The following is a 26,034-nucleotide window of genomic DNA, read 5'->3' on the forward strand; positions in this document are numbered from 1 at the left end:
ACGGTGTTGAACATCAATTGAAACCAAGCTGCACCAGAAAACACAAGTAAAGGTTGACAAATTGGAAGACAAAATTACCAAGTTGACAAAATTCATTGGTAAATGGAAATTGTCCAACACAAGGTCTCAACTAGCAATTTGATTAACTGTTGCTCGCTTCCCCATGCTCAATTTAATCTAAATCAGCAATTACCCGCTCACTAACCTGCAGAGTTGTTTACCTTTCTCCATCAATCTGAATGACACTTCCATGTTCGTGACAATAACCCAAAACCTTGACCTTGACACACTTGTTTTTCTGGTAAATCATTTCTATGCTTATTTTGCAATTAATCAAGTTGCGAATTTCCATTAAATGATCTTCCCAGCATATCGTTTAAACCTTGTCAGTACTTAATCTCTCTCCCCATGATCTTGGGCTTGAAATTTCTCCATGAAATTTTGCTTCCATTAGACTAAAGGTTGAAATACTTAAGAGCAAAGTTTTTTTATTTCACAAAAAGTGCATTAATAATGCAAGTGTATATCCCATGTGCATCAAATGAATTTCTGACTATAATTTTGGTTGATAATTTATGTTCATAAAAATGTAATTCTTTTTATTGAACATAAAGAAATTTATGACTTGAACCTGATTTTTACTATTTTATGTCGCTCCGATTGGCTTTTGTGTCAGATTTTTCTTCTCTAATTTGAATCAGGAAACCAAAGCTATTGTGAACTTTTTCTAAACAATAGCTTCCAAAATTTGAAATCTGATTGATTTTTTGAGCTATTAATTGAAAAAAAGGACAATAGTTTTTTTTACTGAAATAATAAGAATACGTTGTTCCACTATTTGTTGAAAAATTGATTCTCATAATTTTATCATTACCATCATTAGATTGCTTAAATTTTATCTCCTCAAGATGGACCATTTGAGCAATATTTTTTTACAGCTATTTATATAAAAATATATTTATAAATCTGAACTTTCTCAGTGAGGTAAAGAAGAAGAAAAATGAAGATCTAACCTTGAAATTTGCCTTCATAATTCATGATTTCATGTTTTTTTTGTTTCAATCATTACACCATATCTTTTATAATCTCATGTTAAGCTGAATTTACCAATTTAAACATAGATTAAGTTAATTAACTCGCAATTACAGTTCTTGCATCAAGTGTACATTTTTTTACACCAACTGAACCATTCTTGTAATGGTTATTCAGCTAGCTATTTAATGTCTTCTTGAACATGGCTTTCTTGGGTGAATCCAGTTAATGTCGACCCCGTTCTTTTGAAATCATCGCAAATTGGGCTTTCCTCAATTCTTGTTTCTATTATTATTAGCGGCAAGCTATTAGTGTGTACCTTTTATTACAACAATCTGTATCCATCATAACCAGTTCTAGTAGGCCTGAGTACTTCAACTGAAGAATTGAATCAGTAGAAAAGAGAGGGAGAAAAGGAGGAAAACAGGAGTATTAAAAGACTTGGTGAGCAGTGAATAATGTTGAGAAGAGTGAGAAAAGAGAGAATCATTGAGTGAGAAACTCCTTCACCTATCTTTTAGTGTGTCATCCAGAATCCTTCCTCATCAGCATCTCACTTTACATTTAGCCAAAGTGAACTTCACTTGAGTCACCAAATTACATAATAAAATTGAGTGCAAAAAGTCCAAAATTGTATCAACATAAGCAAATATTTAAATTGATTTTTCGTTAACAGTTTACTTAACTGTCACAAGTGTTCATCAAATCATCATGATTGCATAGTCAAACTTGAACTGTTTATAAGTTATATAATGCTTTCATCGATCTCAATGTGAATCCCTCCAAATCTGTGAATAATTGTGATGAACCCACTCTTGGACCAACAATGATCGGTGCCCATCGGATTAGCCTTAAAACTTGTACAAATTAAAAGTGTATTACCTATTATGATACAACAAAACTGACCAAAACTAATATTTGATAAATGACATTATTCCCATTTGTTGAAACTTCAACCTTCAAGCTCGTTAGTGTCTCACTTTGTCAACTGCAATTTGATTTATTCATTTTTTTCAATCATAAATCGCTAATTTTTCACTCTTGAATCGATGAATTTCCATTAATTTTCTTTCGACTCAGTAAATACTTGAAATTTTTTTTCGCTCATTCAATTTCACTTAAATGACAAGAAAGGAAATTTCAAGTTGCTATTTGTCAAGTTGTTATTATTAGGCCTTATTGTTGATTTGATGTTGTTACCTCTATTGTCTCCCTTACCTCTCAATCAAATACACATTACTAAATAGTCATAATAGTCAGTTTGTATTTTAAATTGCATTTATAATTCAATTAAACTGTGATTTCAATCACCAGATATACACTTTGAGCCTTGTTACTCTCCATCAACCCGTAACAAGACGTAAAATTAATCCATACAATCAACGCAACAAAGTAATTTAGTTGTACAAATCTCTAAATAGTCTTTGTTTTTTCCAACTATTTTCAAATCATTTCAATAACCAGAATCAAATCAAGGCTTAACTTCGTACTGTCTCCTTATTGCTCTCTCTCTCTCCTTCTCTCCCTGACAACCTTATTTTCACAATCATTAGCCACTCTTGTTATTGTTGCATCAAATGTTGTTGCAGCAAAAGCGGTAAACTTGTGTCAGCAGTTATCGTTCTGCGTTTCGCTTGGCAAAGTGAATAGGTCACAATAGAGTCCGGTGAAGGTTGAAAAGTTTCATCAAATTAGTTACTTAACATAACTTGCAAAACTCATATCAAATCGACCAACCAAAAACCGTATCTGTCATTTCTAGCCCAGTTACTCTTTGACCTCAACTTTCAACTTATTTCAACCACTTATCATCAAAGACCTTTCAAGTTTTTATCATATTTGCCTGTTTCTTTCCCCTGTTTTTCCATCATGACTTGTTCTTGACATTTTCTTCTTTTCTTTTCTGTTGTTACTTGTTTATTAGTTTATCTCCCTTTGCCAATCTATTATCAACAAAATCAAAATCTTGTTATTCTAGTAAACAAACAAATCTCACTCATTTCCCATTGTTTTTCATCATTTCTGTCTCTTCTGTTCAATTATCAAATAATAGTTTCGTTCATTTGAATCATCTTGAATACAACTTTGTTTTTGTTCAATTTCGATGGGTCATTATGAGACAAAGAAATTCTGTTGATTTGTTTCTCTAACTATTTGCACTTTTCGAGTAAAGATTATGGTTAAAAATATTTCAAATAACTTTATCAACTCAACTGCAACTACAAGTGGACTTACAATCCTTTATCAGTGTCAAAATAAAACTTGTATTAAGTTATGTCACCTCATCCGGACTTTCAAAAATATGTTGGTTCCTATTTAATAAGCCATCAAATTAATCGGAATAAATTGGTTGGTGTTCAACCAAACCTTGTTAATGGAAATAATGTTCACACCAGTGGTAACTTGACCAACATCAAGCAAACCCATTCAAGTTCAACTTCATGTTTCCTACCAATTGGTGGTCCATCAACTGGCAACGGTGTTGGAGTGATTAAAAATGGTAATACAATTGGTGGATACAATGATCACCATCATCTTGTCCATCATATTCACCATCAACCGCCAACATCACCACTCGTCTTTAACCGATCAAATGGATTACCATTGGGTTCACCAGTTTCATCCTCACCAGGAGGATCACCTTCAAACCAAGCAACAGCAGCAGTAATTGCTGCAGCCACAGCCATGGCCACTGCAAACATGAAACGGTTAAATGGAACCGGTGAACACATGATTGTTAGTTCAACCTCAAATGCCCACCATTTCCATCATAGACCTCACATGCACTCATATACACCACCCTTGGGCACTCCACCGAACCAGTCTCCTCTAACCGGAATCTTACCCGGACCCTATGTTGGAGGGTGTTGTGATCATTTGGCTAATGGTGCCTCACCACCTGGATCCGTTTGTAAATGCTGTGGAGGTGTTCAGGTTAACCCTTGTGGCAGTAACAATGCTATTAACGGAGGTTCACTTGGAGGCGGAGGTGGAAACAATCAAAATTATGTTACTAATTATGCTTGGACTGGAGTACCTCTGATCAATGTTTCAAATGCAAGTTACAATTACCGTAATCGATCTCATGCACAGTCACCTGTTTGGGCTAAAACAAACCCTGCAGGCAGAGATGAGCAATCAACATCATCAGACCCGTTATCATTAACATCATCTTTATCATCATTATCAGCAACAAAAACAAAACCATCATCAGGAATGAAAGAAGGAGGCCATAATGAATTGAATGAAACCGATGAATCCGTTATTGAAACTAACCAATCGCCCGATTCTTCAATCCATGTTATTGATGAGAATTGCGCAAATTTTGTATCTAATTTAATTAAACCTGAATCGGTAAGCAATAACAAGCAGGGTGAAGATGATGTGGTCAATGGTGATAATGAGACCAGGGAGCAATCAGGTTGTTTGAGTGGTTTGAAAAGCTTTGCTTCTCTAACCATTAGTGAAGAAAAGGTTGATTCTGTTGAAAATTCCCAAATTTTCAATGTTCCCTGTCGATTAAACTTGGACAATCGGGAATCAAGTTGCGATTCCATCTATTTATTGGATGGTAAAGGAATCAATTGTGAAATTGATAATTCAAATTGTCCACCAATTGATCCAAGCAACTCTTCGGGTTCAGAATCGCCTGAAGAACGAAACTGTTTAAACAATTCATTTGAAGAGTTGCCCATTAATACTTTTAGAGCACTTTTGTCTGATGGTCTAAATATGGGTTCTGAAGATTCTTCAGGTAATTCTGAAAAGAGTTTACCTCGAGTAATTAAACCACGAAAACGGCGTAAAAAGGATCGTAAGAATGTTCAACAACAAGAACAACAACTTTTATTGTTACTTAAACAGCAACAACAACAAAAGCAAAATGAATCAACAAACGGAATACTTGGAAAGCCAATTGACTCAATAAGTGTTGATCACGTTGCTTCAGCTGGTTACCCATCAACTTATCTCATGCCTTCTGGTTCATCGTGTTCAGGACGTGACACTATGCATTATATACCATTCATGTTGACCTACGGCCAAACAGGTTATCCATTTAGTGGAGCTCCTGCTCACTCTGCCCCTGTCCATGCATCCAATACAAGTAATGTTGCCTCATCGGCACCGGGTTACACTCATCATGCAAACCATTCAAGCTCAAGTAACGGAAGTCAACAACAGTTAAGCAATTACGGATTAAACTATTCTACTGATCTCATTTTGCCTTCAGGTTGTGGGTACGGTTTAGATGGGCCAAACAACAACAACCGCTGTAAAAGTGCAATTCAAACTACAAAGAAAAACTGTGATAAACTATTTTACGTAAACAACAATAGTCCATCTTCGTCGCCGTTGCCACCTTTATCCAGTAAAGGTACTTTCCATCATAATCATCATCAAGAAGCACTTTCACATTTGCACCAACACTCACAGAATCTCCCATCTTTTTCAACCTTACCTTCCACTTGTCACAACCTAACATCCGATTGTCGATGTTTGGATTGTCTGTCACCATTAATCTCTTCGCGTTCATCTTCGGCTTTCCTCACTCCTCCAATGTCACCCTTGGTTGATGTTGGTACCTTTCATCATCACCATCTTCACCATCACCATATGCAACAACAAAAGCAACAAAAGTTCACCTCTCAAGGTAACTCTTATGAATCTGAGATGCAGCAACATCTTTGTGATATTAAACTATCTGAAGCTGCTCACAATCCTGAACTTGAATTTCGCACAAGAATTGTTACAAACCCAAGTGGTGGTCGAGATCTAGAGATTAAATTTCTCAACCTTTCCGGTAGTCGGCAAGTTTCATGGAGTCAAAATGACCCTCTATCCTCATCTCCATCTCTATCACCTTATTTGACCTCAGAAGACTCAAATTCAGGTTTCTCTATCAACAGTTACGAACGTGAGTTCCTATCTTCCAATCAAACACACACAAACACTCAAATCAACCTAAACTTATAATAGTTTACCAATTTTTTTTACTTCTCTCTCTCATCTCTTCTCGATCAATTGTTTGTTGACTCATTCAATGCTATTACAATTTACTCATTGTTCAGTTTTGATTGCATTCTGTTTACTTGAATTTGTCTAATTGGTAACTATTTACGATCAAATCGTTTTACAAATCTTTCTTTCTCTCAATAATGGCTTCACTTCATTTACTTAGCTATTTGAGAGTTGAACCAAATTGAGAAAAAAAAATCCGAATGGCAAAGTCTGAGCGAATCTATTGGCACTTATTTTAGATGCTTGCTATTCTTGATTGTACTGAATTAAACTTTGCTGGCGACGAATTTCAATATTCAGAATCCAAAAAAAGTTTTCTTCCAAAATCTACTCAATTTGAATTCTGTCTTCTTCTTCTTCTTCTTTCTACTCTCTTGAGCAAAAATTTTGCAACAGATTCTGATATTACTGTGCTGAAACTTTTCCCATAAAGCAACAGTTAGAAACAGCTTTTTTGGTCGGGTTGAGCATAATAATGATGATAATAATGATGAGATGGAAGATGCTTAAAGAACGATTTGGAATAAGTTTGGCATGATGTGAAAAGAGAACAGAAGAAAAAAGAAAAAAATAGTTCAGTGTATCCTTTCTTCTGTAATCATGTCTTTTTGCCTCATTAACCATCAATCAAATCCCGTTGGTGCTGATTGAATTTGTGATCCATGATTTTAATATTTATTATAGCTGTGAAAAAAGCATTATCTGTTCCAATGTTTTCCAAATCAATTTATCCTCATCTCTTTCCCCTAAAACAGATTCAAATCTAATTATTGATGTTTTTTCATTTCAAATTTCCTTCTCGACTATCCAATTATTGTAAACTAACCAGTGTTTAATCATGTAAATCACTAAACTGTCTTGAACAATGAGATTAACCATATTTTATGATGAACCCTCTTCGCCATACTAACCAATATAATTAAGGTCACTCTTGTAATAATGGCCTGTCTTTCATTTGCATCAACTATTATTTCTTTTCTTTCTTTTCTTTCTTTTCTTTGTTTGCCCATTCTTTCTCTTCTCTAACCATTTGTTTATTTAACCTTAACTCGCTCAGAAAACCCGGAACTTTTCACCTTAATCTCCTTTGAATTTTTTTCCTCATATTTGGGTAAAAAAACTGGTAACCTTTCTCATTGCAGCAATTGAAGGCCCACCCTGGTCATCATCAATCTGTATGATAATAGAAGCTATTTTGTTTATCTTGCTTTGTTTTCTTCCGTTCAGTTTTTTTACTTCTTTGTATCAACACTATTATCTGTTCATCAACTGTCAAATAATTGTATAAAAAAAAATGGCTAAATGTTGGTTAGTTTCATCTGATTCTTATTTCATCTTTTCTTTATTGTTACAGTTAATCATACACGACCTCCTCAACGGCCATGGATATCTTTAGGAACACCAGATAGAAGTCGAACAACATCTATTTTCACTGTAATGTGTTACAATGTTCTATGTGACAAGTATGCAACTCGACAAATGTACGGCTATTGTCCTAAATGGGCCATGAAATGGGAATATCGTCGAGGAAGTATCCTTAATGAGATAAGAACGTATACAGCTGATATAATATCTCTCCAAGAATTGGAGACTGAACAGTTCTACAATTACTTTTTACCCGAATTGAAAAGAGATGGTTACGATGGTATATTTTCACCCAAATCTCGGGCCAAGACAATGTCTGAGAATGAAAGGAAACACGTTGATGGCTGTGCGATTTTTTACAGAACAAGCAAGTAAGTCCAACAGTCATTGTACCAAAAAGCCTTATCTTTTTCACTACACTGATGATTGTTCAATCCTTTGTGTTTTATCAGTAAATTGTTGATTTGGTATTTTTGTTGAAAGCAAACAATTTTTTAACTTAAAAAATGGAAATAATATTTTCTTTTGTTTCATCTTTTGTTTCATTATTTAAAAGGTTTACTTTGCTTAAAGAACATCTTGTTGAGTTCAATCAACTAGCCATGGCCAATGCTGAAGGTTCAGATGATATGCTTAATCGTGTGATGACCAAGGATAACATTGGTTTGGCTGCCCTCCTACAAACCAAAGAAGGAGCCTTTGAACCGGGCATATTGTCTGATCCTTCTCAAGCCCTTCACCCGATTCTGGTTTGTACAGCGCATATTCACTGGGACCCCGAGTATTGTGACGTTAAATTGATTCAAACAATGATGCTCATGCATGAGCTTAGACAGATTGTTGAAGATTCAGCCATAGCTTTTCGACCTGGTGCATCTAAACCTGATGCCAACAACGTTCCACTAATTTTATGTGGTGATTTAAATTCACTACCCAATTCGGGTGTCATTGAGTATCTTTCCAATGGCCGTATCTCAGCAGAGCATGCTGACTTCAAGGAATTGGGCTACAAAGATAGCTTAAAGAAACTTGGAATCACTTCTGATAACAAAACTGAATATCTCCATCCTTTTAAAATTAATCGGGCTTATTCAGATGATGTTATGCCCTACACAAATTATACGTAAGTGAATCCATTTAATGGAAGCGTCTAAAATTGTTTGAAAAGATTGAATAGCTTGTAAGCGAGTCTCATTGATAAGAACAAGTAATTTTCTTGTTTTTTACCCTTTATTGATTCTCTTTCTAATCATGATTACTTTTGTTTTGGTAATCATTGATGCTAATAATATGATGCAGAAATAAAAATTTTAACCATAAAATAAGGAAGGGAAGAGAGGATGAAGGATGATTATTGTTGTTGAATGGTGAATGGTGAAGAAAAGGCAAGAAAATGAAATAAAATGTTTAGATATCTTTACCCTTTTATGCATTTGTCTCACTTAACGGTATTTAATTTTAATTGAAATACAGCTAAATATAATGATTACTAGTTAACAACCTTTTCTAATTTTATCTCTTTTTTTGTTGCTCTTCTCTTCCTTCCTTATTCACAGATTTGATTTCAAAGGAGTCATCGACTATATCTTTTACTCTAAGCAACACATGTCGGTTCTTGGATTACTTGGGCCACTTGACGTTGAATGGTTTAAGGAAAACAAAGTTGTCGGATGTCCTCATCCTCATGTACCTTCGGATCACTTCCCACTTATCGTTGAATTCGAGCTGACACCGCCAGCCATGAATCATCTACAACATTCTAACGGAATCCTTCTTCGGAGATAATCATGCAAGGAGCGACTATTTTTATAAAAATACAAAACAAAACTAAACCGAAATAAGCTTCGTTCATACCATCATTCAATCTTTCCATAATCATCACCCAAGCCTCTTCTTTTTCCTCCTCACATGTATTTCCCCTGAAATCGTCTTGTAATCCTTTCTCTCTCTCTATACCTTATCTTTCTTCCTCTGTCTCTTCGTCAGTCTCTTCCTCCCTTTCCTCCTTCATCATCCGACATTTTTTGTCAACCATCACATTATAAAAAAAGAAAAAAAAACTAATTCAATTACAAATCATTTCTTTCCCAAGAAACAATTTTGCTCCGAGAACATTTTATTTTTCTATTGAATTAATTTTTCTGTTTTGTTTTGCCTTTCCCTTCTTACAGAATGAGAAACTCTTCGAGAGCAAAGAAATGAATGAAAAAAGCTATCATTCGCAATTGTAACAAACCAATCGAACGGGTTATTCCTATCAATCAAAGCTGTATCAACTTTTGGTTAATCAAAGAAAAGATTGAATCTTAAAGCCATTCAAAGTTGACCCTCGGTCAAACAGGTTATTCATTTACAACTATTGATCCCAAGCTTTTCAAAAGCTAACCCTTGTCCAAAAAAAACCTTTAAATGCTGTAAATTGTTTTCTTTTCCCACCCACCGACCCAATCGTAATCATCATTGTCCAGTAATACACCATTGAAAAAAAAAGATAACTTGTTAATGGTTGGTAAAGGAGGACAATGATGATGTGAAGAAAAAAAAGTTGATTCAACGGAACCAAAATAGATTCAACTCTTTGAATCATCTCTTTCACCTGATTAACCATCAATCAATTGGTTTTGGTCAGATGATAATTGGATTTGACTTTAGGTCAATCTCTCAAGCTTAATTGTTAACTTAATTATTACCCTTGTTGATTCAATTTACCTGCCATTTTCCTCTTTTCATTGCCCAAATGATCTGATTTTTTTATTAAGGTCTATGTTAACTCTTAAATTTATTTACAAAACTTGCTCTAAATTTAGTTGTTTTTTTATTCCTTGCCATCATTAAATAAATTTTAATGATTTATCTTGATTATTATTTCATTGAACCAAGCTTACCTTGGTTTTTGATTCCAGTAAATCATACTAGAGTTGTTAAACAAGGTAAATCCAAATGATTAAGGTCACTGTTGGCCTGACTTACAGCTTTATCTTGCTCATCATCATCCTCCTCTCTATCTCTATTTGCCCTTAACTCTCGCGGAAAACCCGGAACTTTTCATCTTAATCTCCTTTCAATTTTTTGTTTTCTGGTAAAAAAAACTGGTAACCTTTCTCACTGCCTTTTGTATTAACAAAAAGCCCACCCTGGTCACCACCAATCTGTATGATGATTGATGATGTTTTGTTTATCAAATGTTTGACTTCTTTTGTTGTCCTTTTGCACCTCTCACACTCACAGTTAATATCATTGAAACTTATGCATCAATTGTCAAGTAATCAACTTAAAGATTTACTTGTTGCTCTCTAATTCATGTAATTTAGTTACCTTGTTTTCAACCTTGCTAACTTTATTTTGTTACTACTTTTATCTGAGCTCTTTAAAAAAGCCGGAAGAATCACAAGGTTAGTCTTTGAATTTAGTATAATATAAACAAAATTACAAGAAATAAGCATTTCAATAACTACTGTTTACTTTACAAATATCATCTTTTAATCACTTGAAATGTGTCCAACAGTTATAATCCTTACTGGTAAGTAATCTTATGCAACTTATCAAGTAAACTTGAAATCTGTTGGTCACCTTAATCATCTTTGGCTTTTTAAATTCCATTTTGGCCTTAAATGCTGTAAACTTAGAAGCCTTTGAACTATTGTTTTATTAGAGTTTATTAATATTCATTCTCCCCTAACTTAATCTACAACATTTTTTGTCATCATTATCTCAATCATTTGCACATAATTCATAATTTATCGATTATTTAAGTACTTCATTTATCTAGATTCTCACTATATGATTAATTTTAGTTATTATAATCAAACCTTAAGTAAATATTATTAATTAAAAGCATATTATAATACATAGGCTATTAAAGTTATGTTCGGTGAAATTATTTCCCATAACTTTCTATATCCGAAACTTAATTTCATTCAGTAAATTACTTCGTTAATTACCAGATCCCTGACTATAAATGCGTATCTATTCACTACTAATTGAGACTAATTATGAAGATTTGGTTTACAAAAACTGTTATGGTTATGTTGTTGGTAAAATTTACAAATTTACAAAAAGTATTACGAATATTTCCCTTATCACTACTCATACGATCAACTGACCAACTGAGTCAATATTTGACCGTAATATGAACATAAATCATAATTACTAACCACTCATCAAGATACAAACCATTAATCAAGAGTATTTTTATGAATCATTTTTACAACTTTGAAGACTTGTTTGGACTTAGGTTAAATATTCAAAATAGCTTGGTGCAATTACATTTCGAATTTGTTTTAGTGTCAATAGATAAAAACTGTAAATTGTTTGGAGGCCCATCATTTGTTTCGTAATTATTTGCGTTATTAGTTAAATCAGTAATTTTTTGTAAATAAAGGATGTGCAAAGATTTAATGATTTTTTGATTAACTAATTAGCCAGTTGTCAATCAAATGAATGAGATGAATTTTTCATTTTACCAAATATCGCTTTCGGTTCAATTATCAATCGGCTGAAAACAAAGTGAAAAGTAAATGTTAACATTGATTTGTTGTTTTTTTGCTAGCATCGTGACTTTATTGTGTGGTATTATGACACTGATAAAACAAATTTATAGGAAATAAATAAATACTTGATCATATAAAATTAATTAATTACATTTTTACATGAATTACAATTTGTACAATGTGATACAATTTGATAAGATAACAATAACAAATACAAGACTAGATTTTATCCTGATAAACGACGAGATTTAACATTGACTTTGTATGCTAATCTAGCTAAATTTTGATTACCTGATGAACAAGGTTCAATGGAAACATCATCAATAGCGATATCGCCTAGTTCTGACCCAATGGTTGCCACGAATTCAAGTTTGAATGAACCATCAGGAGTGAAAGGAATACGCTTCTCCAGCCATTTAGGTCCAGAAGCACCCGACTTAAAAAATAACTGCGTTGAACCTGATTGCGTTACCAGATTGACTCGAAGTGATCCTACCACTAAGCCCCACATGTAATAACCAAAATCTAGGCAAAAGGTGACTCCACTGGATGACAAAGGTAAGTTTGGAGTGGCTATGATAGCTTTCAGTCCAGCGTCTAAATTTTGTGTATCTAATCGTAAGAAGTGTCCATCGAGAGTTCCAAGTGTCAAGTCTGTTAATGGCCCCGTTCCTGTTCTGTAATGTTTTCTTCCAGAGGAAATTTCCCAATCAACATCACCAGATGCTGCTATCCAGCCACAATCTGTACTTTCGAAGTCACAGTAATGAGATACGATTGGTACACATCGCGGTCGTTGACCTGACCATGAACCAGTGGATAAACATATTTGTGTAGAACTACCAACTAGACTAAACCCAGATGCATCACAGGAATAGGTGACTTTAGATCCAATGTTAAAATCTGTTGAACTTTTTATTATCACATGAGCATTGAGATTGGGCTGTGGACAGGAATTCGTCTCGCAGCGGTAAAGTGTATTTATTTTGCTGATGTCTTGCTTTGTCAAAAAAGTTGAACTTCCAAGATCTTCAGGTCGAACTTTTGTATCGATTGGTAGTAAACTTGCCAATTTACCGTCTCTCGAGTAATCAGTGTATTTGTAATGCATAACTGAATAATAATCATAATCCCAAGATCCTGGTTCGGAAGCGTATTCATCAGATATTTTAAAGTTTCCTATTCTAATTGGATCAATGTTTTCCCTCATTACTTTAACAAATTTATCTCTATCTGGACGATTGTGTTCATGCCAAAACCCGATGGAATGCAGCAGCTCGTGAAATACAGTTTTTTGGTTGAAGCAATCAAGATCCAAACTCAATTGTTGTTCTCCACCAACACGACCAACATCGGAATAACAGTCTTTACCTCTCATTATGTTCACATAATCTTGTTGACCGGAATAAGGTACAAATTTGATGCAAGTTGAAGACTCGATTGATGACATTGCTTTTTGTAATAAACTTAGCTGATCAGCTGAGTAATCAAACGCAATTTTATATGGAATAGTTCGAGTTGGCCAAAGAGTATTGAAATCTCTTGGTCCATTTGTGTAGGAGCGTTTACGAGTTAATGACACGCTATTTCTTGGACGGTGCTTCTGACTGGAATAATTTCTTGGTTTTCTCGGACATTTTATATCGCCCTCAACCAAACATACACTCTGTTTTGCTGTACCTAAACAAATGAGAAATAAAAAAACTTAATAAACTGATATAATATACTTTATATAATATTTATTGATTTAGTTGAGTTTTCGGGTTAAATTGCATACAATAAATGTATTAAGTAATACAATTTTCGGGGAAAAATGCGCTAATGACGATCAATTGCACATCAATTTGAAAACATTTGGAATGCAATTCCATGAAAAGGAAACTTGATAATGATTTAATAAGAAAACATCTGTTGTATTTTTATTTAATAATAACCTGACAATTCTTGAAATTTCAATCCTAAAAATCGCGTAAAAGTTGATACTCAAGAGTATATGTCATGATATAACTTCTTCCAACTAAATACAAACACTGAAATTCACATTTGACATATTCTGTGTAACTAGATTCTGGTAAAACTAACAATATCTTGAATAAATTCTGATCAATAAACAGATTAAACAAAATAATGTAAGAGCCTAAGTCACTGTCAAAGTATAACTAGCAGGTGGAACACACGACTACCTGAACTAACCGAATCTGATTTAAATTGTGACAACTTTACTTAACATAAAATGATCTGAATAAATTGATACAAGTAAACATGACTTATTAACTTGTGTATCGACTTCTTAACGACAAAAGATATCTGAACTGAAATATGTGTCTTTGTATTTCCGAAAAATCAACCTGAGGCGAAGCTGTCAAAGTTTACTCTCAAAGATTTTTTGGTTTGTCTAATTTTTGTCATAAAGTCTTGATCAATGTGTCAATATATTTCAAATTGATTCCAATCTGAAATGATTGAGTTGAAAATTTTACTTACTTTCAATGAATAACATGGAAATTATAATCAGAGTTGCAATTTTAATGCTTATCGTTGAGTTAACCATGGCTTTTGGGAATGACTTGAACTCGTGGACCGGCAAATTAACTTGAAGCTCACAATGAAAACTCTTCGGTACTGATGTTTACTTTAAAAACGTATGGGAAATCAACGTAAAGTTATTAATAACAGATTTTAATTGAAACGATTAGTGTGAAACTTCAACGATGAGTTTCAGTGATTAATGAATTATAATGACAATTACAGGTGAAGTTTATTTAACGCCCATGAGCAAATGTGACGCAAAAAGTGATTGGCTTTATTATTCAATGGGAAACAATGTATCATTGAAAGCAATCTGTTTTGGTAATCAGTTTATTCTGAATTTCTAGTAATTATCAATAGTTTCAATCTACCCTTTTTTGTTGGTTGATCAGGTGATTCCAAAATAGCTGCCGAGACTTTTGGCTGACCAAATGGCTCCAGAAATAATCGAGGACGGAATGTGGTTCAAATTTGCAATCTTGCCACCGAAGACTTAGCCATATAAACTTTTTGCTACCTCAGTCTGGGTTATGGTTATCTTCCAGGTTATGGAAACAGTGAACCCACAATGTCTATCTCAGCTTTGGTCAACATCTCTCTAATTTTACTTTTACTGGAGACCAGGAAACATGAGAGACAAACTCTGATATTTATTAACAGGAAATCCTTAGATTCTGGTTGAACCTTTTCATTGAGATTTGTGTCAATTTCTCAATTCAGAGATATTATATTTTGTACTTTGCGCTCATAAAGCTTTTGGTAACATCATATTGGTAACATCACTCAACCTGCCATAAGGTTGAAATCAACGCGTGCGTTTTTAAATAAATTGTTATTTCCATGTGGCTCCAAGGAAAATGTTCAGTGTTGATAGTTAATCTACCCAAATTACGCTATCATGTTCGATTTAAATCATCATTATCAGTCATCTTCTATGGTTCGGATGTATTTAGTTTAGCAAGTTTACAAAAGCTGTATAACCTGCTGACAGTACCAGCTGATTTTAAAACTGTAAAAGGCTCTTCAAGTGAATGTCTAATTGATAGATTGGAAATAGTCACTAAAGTAAGTTTAATTTCAATTGATTTATCGCTGATAATCTCTCATTGTCTTCTATATTCTGTCTTAGAATGATCTCAATCGTGTTGCTCAATTTGCCAAAGCCAAAGGATTGACTGTACACCAATGGCCTCACAGATTAAAACCAGACTGTTATGACTTAGGTGTTGTTGTTTCTTTTGGACAATTAATTGACGAAGAATCCATTAAAAGTTGTAAATATGGTATGATCAATGTTCATCCTAGCTTGTTACCTAAATACCGAGGATCTACACCTATCCAGAAAGCCGTATATGCTGGAGACAAAGAAACTGGGTTAAGCGTAGTCACAATTCAACCGAAAAAATATGATATTGGGAAAATTTTACTTCAACAGAGGATTGATATAGCTGAAGGAAGTAAAGCAATTGACTTATATAACAGTTTAGCCGAGATTGGAGCCACTCTTTTGATTCAGTGTATATCAAACTTGCCATTTTATTTATCAAATGCTAAAGACCAACAAAAGGAGGGCATTTCTTATGCAGTCAAGCTCAAGAAGTCCGATGGTCAGATTGATTGGGGAGTCATGACAAGTGATCTAGTTGATAGGACATTTCGTGCCTATGATGGTTTCATTCCTATATACTGTAACTGGATCAATGGATCACCTTTATTCCTAATGGACATGATTGACACAAGATTGACTCATAAGCTTAATTGGGACAATTTGGAAAAGATTGTTTTCGGTCACGTCTGTCATGACAAACCTGGACTAGTTATGTACAATTCGCGGTTAAATGGAGTCTGTTTCAAGTGTAAAGATAATAAATGGGTTGTATTTAGGAAGTTAGCCTTAAAAAATTATGCTAAAATGACTGCCTTAGACTTCAAAAATGGATTTATTAGCAAACAAAAACAGCCTTTAATATTACCCTCTGTTATTAAACATTAATTATTAGTTTTGATGTTATTTTAGTAATTATTTTACATGATTAGTGTACTCAGCTTTCACCTTCCATATTTATTTTCTGTTCATCGACTTGGTTAGCGCGTAGAAAACATATTTGGACTATCAAATCGATTGAAATGAGATTGATTAAATACAACCTGTGCAAATATTATTTAAATTTTTATGATATTGATGGTTATGTATTTGATACATTCATAATCAAAATTGTCGTCATTTTGAGAAAATCTTTCCGCAGTTATCAAATGATCGAATTCAAAATGACTTCCAACCAAAATAGTGATACTAATGTTACTCCGTGTGGACAAAGATTTTTAATCAATTACAAACCAAGTGATCCAATCAAGTCAAGATACAATTGGATGGTCTTTTTGTTAATCATTTCAGTGACCATCGCTATGGTTTCAATTCTTTGGGTCACCTATTTATGGATTAAAAGCAACGAGATAAAAAGTCAACTCAAGCCAAATCAACTATTTGATACTGGACGACAAATTATTAATGAGTTAACATCAAGAACTCATGTTCAACATGAAAATAGATCTGAGGAAAACAAGTTTGATCTTAAAAGCCTTTTTAATATTGCCAAAGATGCTGTAAGAAAATTCAATGAAACTATTCATTCAGATGCTGATCATTAAATCAACATCAAAAGTTTCCAAATCATCGTACAAAAGTAAGTTAAATTGTATTCTATCAAAATAATGAAAAATAAACTTACTAATTGATTCTCGCCATTCATCCTTATATTTTTTAAATCATTTCATTTCATCAGGTTAATTTAATGAAGCTTCTAAGTAATTTAATTGATATAATTCTTTTTATTAGTCAACATATAAACGATTGTGATTAAGGCATGGAAATGTGAAAATGGTATAGAATATACAAAATCCAGAAATCAGGGAGAAAATATTTTTCGAGGGTAAAATTTACAATCGTTGAAATATATCTTGAGCATGTAATTACAGAATAAACATTATTAAAGTAACAAATATATATTATAGAATAATGATTATGATATTAATGAATTAGTGGACTTTAAGTTAAGGGCCAACCAATTATCACATTATGTTACATACAGAGGAATTGATCACATTTTTGTCTTTATGTATAATAGTCGGAATGATTTTTTCAATCGATTCGGTGCTGGGAGTTGAAGAAACTGGTAAATTAAATCCTACGTCTCTTGCTGCCAAATATGTGGCACCCAAAGATGATGGACGAGTTATTCTGACCAAATTCAATGCTATTCCAAGAGTTTGAGATTCATCGATAAAACCTTGTTTGAAATTAAAGAATAAAAAATTAAGACGAGTTTCAATTCAATTGATTTGTATCAGTGTTACCTTGCCTGAGAAGTTTCCAACTTTTAAACACCGAGCCGACACAGACGACAGTTAATCCATCCTGGTTATTTAATAAGGCCTTAGACAATGAAAATAATGAAAACAAAGACAATCATTAAAAATAAAGTAAACGTTATAGAATAAATAAAGTCGCGTTGAACATACAGGATCAATTTTAGGACCAAGTGCAACAATATGACGAGCTAACATAGTTCCAGCATCATAAAACAATTTCTGGGCGCATTTATCACCTTCATCAGCAACTGGAAACAGAACAAATAAATTCAATTAGTTTGACTATAATTCATTATTTATGATAATTGTTTAGATTACCTTTAGCTAAGTGAACACAAAGGCCGGCGAAACGAGATTTAACAAAATCTATGTAGGTTGGTGCGATTAGTCCTAAAGAATCATTGACCTAATATGAAGAAAATAATGATTAAAATTCAAGTTCGGATACAATATAAGCTTTAAGAAATCTAGCTCACATTGAAATATTCGTAGATCGTTTGGCGCACTTTTTCGATGGGAAATGGACATATATTGAAATTGGTTTCATGTTGAATAATTGTTTTAATTGCTCTTTGAACAATCCAATAACCAGATCCTTCATCGCCAATTAAATGTCCCCAGCCTCCACAACGATGAGTTTTGTTGTCAGGATTTACAAGCAAACAGTTGGATCCTGTTCCAGAAATAATTACTATTCCTCCTACATGGAAAGAATCAGGAAATATAAAAGAAATGAGAATTATATGTAAATTTAAAGTCAATCATTAGCTCTTCTAGACTATTTCATTATGATAATTTGTTAAGAACTTTAGAATTGGTTAAAACAAGTTTCAACAATTATTACAAATAGATTATCTAATGAAATTTCTTGCAATAATTGATATACAGGAACTGAAATTAACTGGCCTAAATAGTCATGTTGAACAGAAAAAATGTATCAATCATCTGTTTATCGTCCTCATCATCGAAGAGATAAGCTTTTAATTATAGTTGTTAAAGTTGCTCAGTTAAAATATTTACCATTAGTACAAGCTGTTAATAAAGATCCAATTGTATCACTTTCAACACTTATTGATTTGGATAATTGAGGATATCTTTTTTTCATCGATTCAGCAAATTCCCGATTAGCTGTGTCTTCTTCACAGCCGGTCATACAAAGTCCCTGCACAAAAAAAAGGAAATAAAAAATTAGGAAATTTTCTCAATATTGCACCAATCATTAATAATATTGGATGAAAGAAAAAAGCAATTAATTTAAATTGTTTCCATACCAATCCTTCTAGAACGATGTCTTCATCCAGTTGAGCAGCTTTTTTAGCTTCTTCAATTAATTTAACTATCCGTTTCTGGCATTCCTCTACACCAAGTATCTGTGATTGGAATAAATAACGAAAATTAGTTTTAGCTTCGCATATGATGAAAAACACTCGTAATTTGATTTTCCGACTGATTCTAGTTTTTTAACTAGGGCAAGTCTTGAGTAATTAGTTGATAATGTTTTATTAATAGATAACAATGTCATCATCTTCATTATCAATCTTTTTTGATCACTAACAAAGAACAAGCAGCACTTTAAAAGCAACTCGATGTGTAGCAACAAAATGTAAGTAAAATCTTACCAAATAATTAGTCTCTGGGCCACCTTCAATTTGAGCGACAATTTCACCATCACCACGAATCAAGGTAATATTTGAATTTGATGCACCTCTGGTAATTTTAAGAAAAAGAACATTCAAGTCAAATAAAACATTTTAACAGCTTCAGTTCACAGGAGTTTACTATTGAACTATTCAAGGGATAAATAACCCAGGACCAAAAATCTCAAAGTTCAATTGTAGTTTCAACATAATTAGCCAACAAATAGGTGGAAAAGTACAAACCCTTCAATACCAGCAAAATACATTGTTGAACGAGAAATGAACACGAATTGATATCAAAAATCACAAACAATCGAAGTAGAAGATTTTAATTTTGATTAAGATCAAATAATCAACAAGTTGAAACTAAAACAAAGTTAAAATTAAAACTGAATGAGTTGATGTAGTAGAAAGTAAAGATGCGAAAAAGTTCATGAAATGAACTCTCTAAATTTTCAATGCAAAACAAAACACACATTCAGTTTGTGAGGTCTGCCATCTATTGTGCTTTCAACTCATCTAAGAGTTGCAATGTTAATAAAGCAATTAAAAACCCTTTCAACACCTTAATAATAAAGATTAAGTTTCTTATTAAAATGTCGCAAGTTAATGATGTAAATGTTACTTAATTTATTGAAGTATTATAAAACAAACCTGATTAAATTATTCGCCAAGACTGACAATTTTTAGCGGTCAGCTTCGTAGTTACATGAATGGGTGTTTTGCTTCGGAAAATAAAATGTTAATTGTCCAAAATTTGTTTATGGTGTTTGACTATGTCAGAAAGTAACTAATTGAAAACTGAATTCTGTTCAGATGATTGTATGATTATGATTATTATCACAATTAAATGTCGAAAACTAAATAAATGTCTGAAAATTGAATTGCGCGCTGTTTTTTTAAATGCTGACTCTATGGTAACTAACTCATGAAAATTTCAAAACGTGTTTGTCTTTCCTAGTAAAAAATTGTTTGGTTTTGTTTTATTCGAGTGTCTAATTTTACGTAGTGTTTAATTTAATTATCTTGTGATTTACATTGTTTAAAGATTAGTCATGGCTGCCATTGACTGTAATATTGGATCAATTTTAGAGCAGATCGAGGAAAAGGAGAAAGAAGCTTTGAAATCTGTTCAAATTGAAAAGGAACTTGTTGATTTGGATTTAGGCCTGTGTTTGATGGTAGACAATAATCCATTGGATAGTAATGAATTACGATCAAAAAAGGAGGATTATCTTCTTAACTTAGCAAAAACAAATGGACAATTTTTAATGAACAATTTAGCTGATTTAGAAACTGAAACTGTTGAGGGTTATACTTGTGTTAAATTACCTGCTGGAAAAACACCAATTCCTAGAGCTTTACCGATTCCCAAGCCTAAACCACCTACCAAATGGGAAACATACGCAAAGGAAAAAGGTATTCAACACAAAAAGAGAGAAAAATTGGTCTGGGATGACGTCGCTAAACAATGGAAACCTCGTTATGGTTATAACCGAATCAATTCCGCCAAGGATCAATGGGTTGTCGAAGTACCACAAAATAAAGGTTTGTAACTGGAATTTTGAGAGGTCAACCAATGAACTTCTTATTGATAAAACAATTTTTTTCGTTGCAGATGAAAACACTGATATGTTTGAAGAAATCCAGGAGGCAAAACGAGAAAAGGTCGCCAAAAACGAATTTCAAAGACTTAGGAATATTGCTCGTGCTAATAAAATTAAAGGTAAAACACTTTCATGCTTCGAAAAATTTATCATTATCTAATGATCTTATTCTATGTTATAGGCTCAAGCTTGACTCCAGTTTTACCAAAAGATGGTAAGGAAAAAGAAACCAGAGACGAAGTCATGAATGCTGCCGCAGTTGCACGAGTATCCACAGCTTCATTAGGAAAATTTGACAGAAAACTACCTAATGGGTTAGTACAATGGCATTTAGCCATGTCTCAATTGCTAATTCTAGTTACTAATTTTAATAAAATTTTTATTTTGCTACAGTTTGGATAAAATCGAAGCTAAGTTATCATCCAAAGCTGCAAAAGCTTCAGGGAAGAAAAGGAAATTTGAATCCAATTTCGATAACATAGATAAAGAAAAGAAAAGATATTCCGATATTTTAAATAAAATAGACAAAGGAGATAAGATTGATGGCAATAAAGCGTTAAGCATAATAACACAGAAAAAGATCAACGCGTAAGTAAATTCATATTATGCAGTAAATCACCAATTAACTTACATTCATTTCCTCTCTGCTATTTCTCGTCCTTAGCGCTGTTAAAAGTGATAATGAAAAAACGAAAGGTAAAGACCGAAAATCTAAAAAGGGTAAAAAAGCTGGCAAAAGAGTATCTTTTCATAATAGGTCTCAACAAAAGAAGAAGCAAATGGGATCTAAGGGCGGCTTCAAAGGTAAATCAAAAGGTGGACCAAGGAAGGGTAAATAGTTAATTTACTGATGAACAGTACTTTTCTATTTGCCTGTTAATGAATATCATATTTTGTTGAAAATATATTGCAAACAATACAAACTGTGTACGATATTTATTAATAAATGACTTGTGAAGTTGCTAAATAAATAAATTAAATTTGCTAAATCTCAATCAGAATTTTTTCCCTTTCATTTCATTATTGCACACCAAAATAATCATTAATTTAATCAAACATTCTCGTTACATTTTGTTAAACATTTGAAAATTTTGTACTTAACTACTGTTTTCTCAACGACCGTGAGATGTCTCTGTTTTTATTACATTTAAATGTTTTGTTGTTTTGTTATTCTCAGAAAGGATCACATAATCTTGGTGTAAACTCAACTGAAGAGCTAAAAGTCATGGAAATTTGCTAAAAATGGTTTAATGATGAAAACCTTTGATTACATTGCTAACCTTTAATAAATGAAGTTTTCATTTCTCTGCTCTTGACGTTGTCAATCCAAGAGTTTCAATATTCTATTTTTAAAGCAAGATTGTTGACTGGTTTCATCAACCACAACACCAATACCTCAAGACCAACAAAAATTGAACCTAATCTACTGATCTTTACTAAATGCTTTACCAACTGTAACAATGAAGTTAATGTTTAATCCAACGGTCAACCTGTTATCCATAATTGTCTTGTTAACTCGATTCAATTTTGTTTACAATTACTACTGTGACCATGATGCATGTGGATCACATCAATATTGTTGCGGTGAAAACATTTGTTGCCTTTATTACAATTACTACTGGACTTACTATCTTTGGATGACACTAGTTTTGATGATTATAATTATCTCCTTCTGTTGGGCAACCTTTCATCTATATTACGAAGAGGATCGATACATGATTAATCAAACCTGGATCACCAAAACAATTGGTAAAGTGTTGGAAAAATTACGTCCACCTCCATCAACAACCATATTAACTTCAACATTATTAAGGGTAAATCTTGTCTTTATTTTTTCCTTTGCCCTTCATCTGAAATTACCCTAAATTTCCCAATAACCAAACCAACCTGTCAAGTTAAACATATCAAGGTTACAATCATGACAACTCTGGCATTATTAATATATTTGATTGTTGAAACTTTGCCTTGTCACACTCGTCCATTCTCCTGAGTTCTCCTTCCTTCCATCCTAAACATTTTTCAGTTGAAAAAAACTGGTTAATCTTTGTTAAAGTTATAACAAAGGCCAGCATCAGATAACCAGTACAGTAGTGGTCAGGGTTGAGTTAACAAAAAAGGGTCAGACTCAAGTTAATTCGTCCACATCTCTAGCATATTTAGTTGGTAGAGACCAGAAAAAATAGAAACTGAACAAAATAAAGTTCAATTTTATTGGTACTAAATCATTGTCAGAGAACAATTATCTCCGATTTTGTTGACTTAACCCTGACCAGTACTGTACATTGTACCCAAAAAACCAGAAATGACGAAAGGGGAAAAAATTGATTTCAAAATAATACAAAACTTCTGAGCCATAAAGATAACTGTCTTTGATTAGGCGCTTTGTTTAACAGTAATAGTCTTTGCCATCATTTTACCTTAATTATCACCATTACCAGCATCAATTATCAAAGGGCTGTTAACTTTTATTCAAAGCAATTTAACCCAAGCGAACAAAGAGAAAAATCTATTCATTTTTGGGTCTTCTTCTTACATGGTTAAGCTTAATTTTCATGACATTAAAAAGTTATCATTTTCTATTCTTTCCAGCTTTTCTTCTTCTCTTCATGTAACCTTTTTCCTGATAATTGATCATATTAATGTTCAATTTGATTACACTTGCATTGTGAAGATTTCATCGTTCAAAGGTGAAACATTTAATTAATTAGAGGATAATTAATTAACATCAATCAAACCATGTTATTCAAATTTCTTTTTTTCTTCTCACAAAATTTCCATTTTGGGTTTCAACTTGTAATTTTTACCCCAATAACAATTAACTTTATCATTATGCATTTGATATTTCCTGGAATTCAGCTTTTTCATGTTACTCACAATACAGATCATTATTCCATTGAATGGTTAATCGATTTTTCGCTAATTATCTTCGTCATCACAATTCATTTTTACCTTTACATTTATGTGTATCATCACGTTTAACGTTTAACCGGTGAAAGTTAAATATTTAACATACAATAACGATTACTATTAGAAACTCAACAATTCCTGTAAATCTTGTCATTATTTATTAACCATCTGCTAATCATCACTAAATCAAAAGGCTCAATCGCTTAAACCCAGAAAATTGATTGTTGAGAGACAATATTTAATGGCTTACAATTTCAATTCCAATGATGATCCTGATTATCCTTGTGAAAATGATTCTGAAACTCCATCTTCTTCATTCCACCTTTCATATCTTGTTTATTGTCACAATTGTAACCAATCAACATTAATTGTCAAACCACAATCTAATGTTAACCATTTGTTTGCCCATTTATCATCTTTTGTTGATTCAGTCCATCTTAATTTCAATCACTATTTTTGCTCCAATTGCTTCTGTTGTAGTTAATTATTAGCAATCAGAATCATTTCCTTTGCCCATTTGTTAATATATTTATATCCTTTCTTTCATTCTCATTGTCATCATCAACTTGGATATTAATATATCAATCAAAAATTTCCATCCATTCAATCTGATTTTTCTTCATGACATTTCTTTCATGTTCAATCTGTCCCAATATCTGAATATCCAATCAGTCTCTTTGACATTTCACCAAAATTCACTTCTTAAGTTTTTTTGTTTATTTCAGACTTTTCCTCTTATGTTTACATAGATTTTGAATTTCAAATTTTGCCTCTCATTTGAAATCACATTTATTGTCATTGATGTTTCACGTTCATTTTCATGTTTACTCTTGTTTCGTTTTTCACTTTCATGTTAACGTTAATGTGTTCCCCTGTCATCTGAATAACCCTTTCATCTAAAGTAACGTGTTTATCACTTTCAACTCAATATTAAACCATTTCAACTTTTATCCATTCATGTGTTTCAACTGTAAAACATTGATTGATGATGGCTAAATTTACATTAATGAGCTGAAAAAAATAGGTGGTAAAGCAACATCAAGTGTTGAGATTGTTTTCCCATTGAGTTTTACAGAACACAATGAACCATGTTAAGAAGGATGAGAATGATGAAGACAGAGGAAACAGATGAAAAGAAATGAAGATAGATTGATTCTGATCCAGGTTTCATTAACATCTTACAATCACCTTGAGTTGAACAACAACAAATGTATGAAAGCCAAAAATAAAGTCACTCAAGTATAATAATAATGGTGAAGGTGAAGATGATGATGATGGTAGTTTTGATGGTTAAGAAGGCAAAAGTATGGTTCATCTCCTTGAACAAAAATACACCGAACAAGAAGAAGAAGAAAAAAGATAATGAAGAAAAGGATGAAGATGAAAAGTAGTGTATAGTGGACATGAATAGACAAACCTGTAAAGAAAGTCTTTCATGTATTACATTAAACATCCATTACAGAGGGAAAAAAATGCTCATGATAATATAAAATAATCCAGGTTATACAATTGAAAGGCATTTTTTGTTGACTTTTCACCAGAAAATAATCTTTTTATCCTTTTCTTGTTCCTCTGTTAACGGTAAAACAAGCTTAATCTTTTGTACTTTATTCACTTCTATTGCAAGATTACCGTTCTGTCCGTTGATGACCATCAAACGATTTCAGTGTTTTTTTAATTGAAAAACAAGATTGATGATAATATCCAAAAAATTAAACACTTTTATTGGCCACAAAATGCTTCATCATTTTACCATCACTGGTTCAATATTTCATCTAACCACTGAAACTGTCAATTGTTTTTTCATTTCAACTTTCATTTACACACAATCAAAACTCATGATGAGTAAATTTTTGAATTGTTTACAGAATTGTACAATTCATTGTTTTTCATTTCTGTTAAAATCGATTGACACAGTCACTGGACACAAATAGCTGATACTGAGTCAGATAAAAATTCAGCTTTTATATTTGATTGTTGAGTAAAAAGCAAATGTTTTGTACTATTTGATTGACTCAATGATATGAAAGGAACCATCTTTTTTGCTTCCTAATAACAGTCAATGATAATATACTTTTT

The 26,034-nt window shown here is 32.7% G+C and overlaps 5 protein-coding genes across 6 annotated transcripts; 3 read left to right on the plus strand and 2 right to left on the minus strand.

Moving 5' to 3' along the window:
- The first annotated feature begins 1,587 nt into the window (after window positions 1-1,587).
- On the plus strand, window positions 1,588-10,269 carry LOC107359899 (uncharacterized). The gene is made up of 4 exons (XM_015926489.3): window positions 1,588-5,947; window positions 7,406-7,787; window positions 7,973-8,539; window positions 8,973-10,269. Exons 1-4 carry the CDS (start codon window positions 3,307-3,309, stop codon window positions 9,199-9,201), a joined length of 3,819 nt encoding a protein of 1,272 aa, XP_015781975.3. The 5' UTR covers window positions 1,588-3,306; the 3' UTR covers window positions 9,202-10,269.
- Window positions 10,270-11,646: 1,377 nt separating this feature from the next.
- On the minus strand, window positions 11,647-14,677 carry LOC107360155 (meprin A subunit beta-like). Of its 2 annotated transcripts, XM_025160284.2 has the most exons (3): window positions 14,391-14,673; window positions 12,198-13,586; window positions 11,647-11,911 (listed from the first exon to the last, which is right to left on the minus strand). In XM_025160284.2, exons 1-3 carry the CDS (start codon window positions 14,455-14,457, stop codon window positions 11,904-11,906), a joined length of 1,464 nt encoding a protein of 487 aa, XP_025016052.2. In that variant the 5' UTR covers window positions 14,458-14,673; the 3' UTR covers window positions 11,647-11,903. The 2 variants fall into 2 exon arrangements, with proteins under 2 accessions (XP_025016052.2, XP_015782262.3); XM_015926776.3 differs by lacking the exon at window positions 11,647-11,911 and having other exon boundaries at window positions 11,947-13,586; window positions 14,391-14,677.
- A 591-nt stretch (window positions 14,678-15,268) lies between these two features.
- LOC107360047 (methionyl-tRNA formyltransferase, mitochondrial) lies at window positions 15,269-17,184 on the plus strand. Its single transcript, XM_015926667.3, has 2 exons — window positions 15,269-15,500; window positions 15,565-17,184. The coding sequence occupies exons 1-2, from the start codon at window positions 15,276-15,278 to the stop codon at window positions 16,426-16,428; spliced, it is 1,089 nt and encodes a 362-aa protein (XP_015782153.2). The 5' UTR covers window positions 15,269-15,275; the 3' UTR covers window positions 16,429-17,184.
- Window positions 17,185-17,244: 60 nt separating this feature from the next.
- Nagk (N-acetylglucosamine kinase) lies at window positions 17,245-19,876 on the minus strand. The gene is made up of 9 exons (XM_015926668.3): window positions 19,685-19,876; window positions 19,424-19,511; window positions 19,076-19,174; window positions 18,825-18,966; window positions 18,281-18,504; window positions 18,123-18,210; window positions 17,955-18,052; window positions 17,790-17,868; window positions 17,245-17,722 (listed from the first exon to the last, which is right to left on the minus strand). Exons 1-9 carry the CDS (start codon window positions 19,705-19,707, stop codon window positions 17,505-17,507), a joined length of 1,059 nt encoding a protein of 352 aa, XP_015782154.1. The 5' UTR covers window positions 19,708-19,876; the 3' UTR covers window positions 17,245-17,504.
- Window positions 19,877-20,392: 516 nt separating this feature from the next.
- On the plus strand, window positions 20,393-22,043 carry LOC107360116 (ribosome biogenesis regulatory protein homolog). The gene is made up of 5 exons (XM_015926743.3): window positions 20,393-20,989; window positions 21,060-21,167; window positions 21,230-21,362; window positions 21,442-21,636; window positions 21,713-22,043. Exons 1-5 carry the CDS (start codon window positions 20,497-20,499, stop codon window positions 21,885-21,887), a joined length of 1,104 nt encoding a protein of 367 aa, XP_015782229.2. The 5' UTR covers window positions 20,393-20,496; the 3' UTR covers window positions 21,888-22,043.
- Window positions 22,044-26,034: the final 3,991 nt, after the last annotated feature.

This window comes from Tetranychus urticae, chromosome 3, assembly GCF_039701765.1.
Source record: "Tetranychus urticae isolate SD_2017Ah chromosome 3, NJAU_TeUrti_SD_1.0, whole genome shotgun sequence".
Taxonomy (NCBI): Eukaryota; Metazoa; Arthropoda; class Arachnida; order Trombidiformes; family Tetranychidae; genus Tetranychus; species Tetranychus urticae.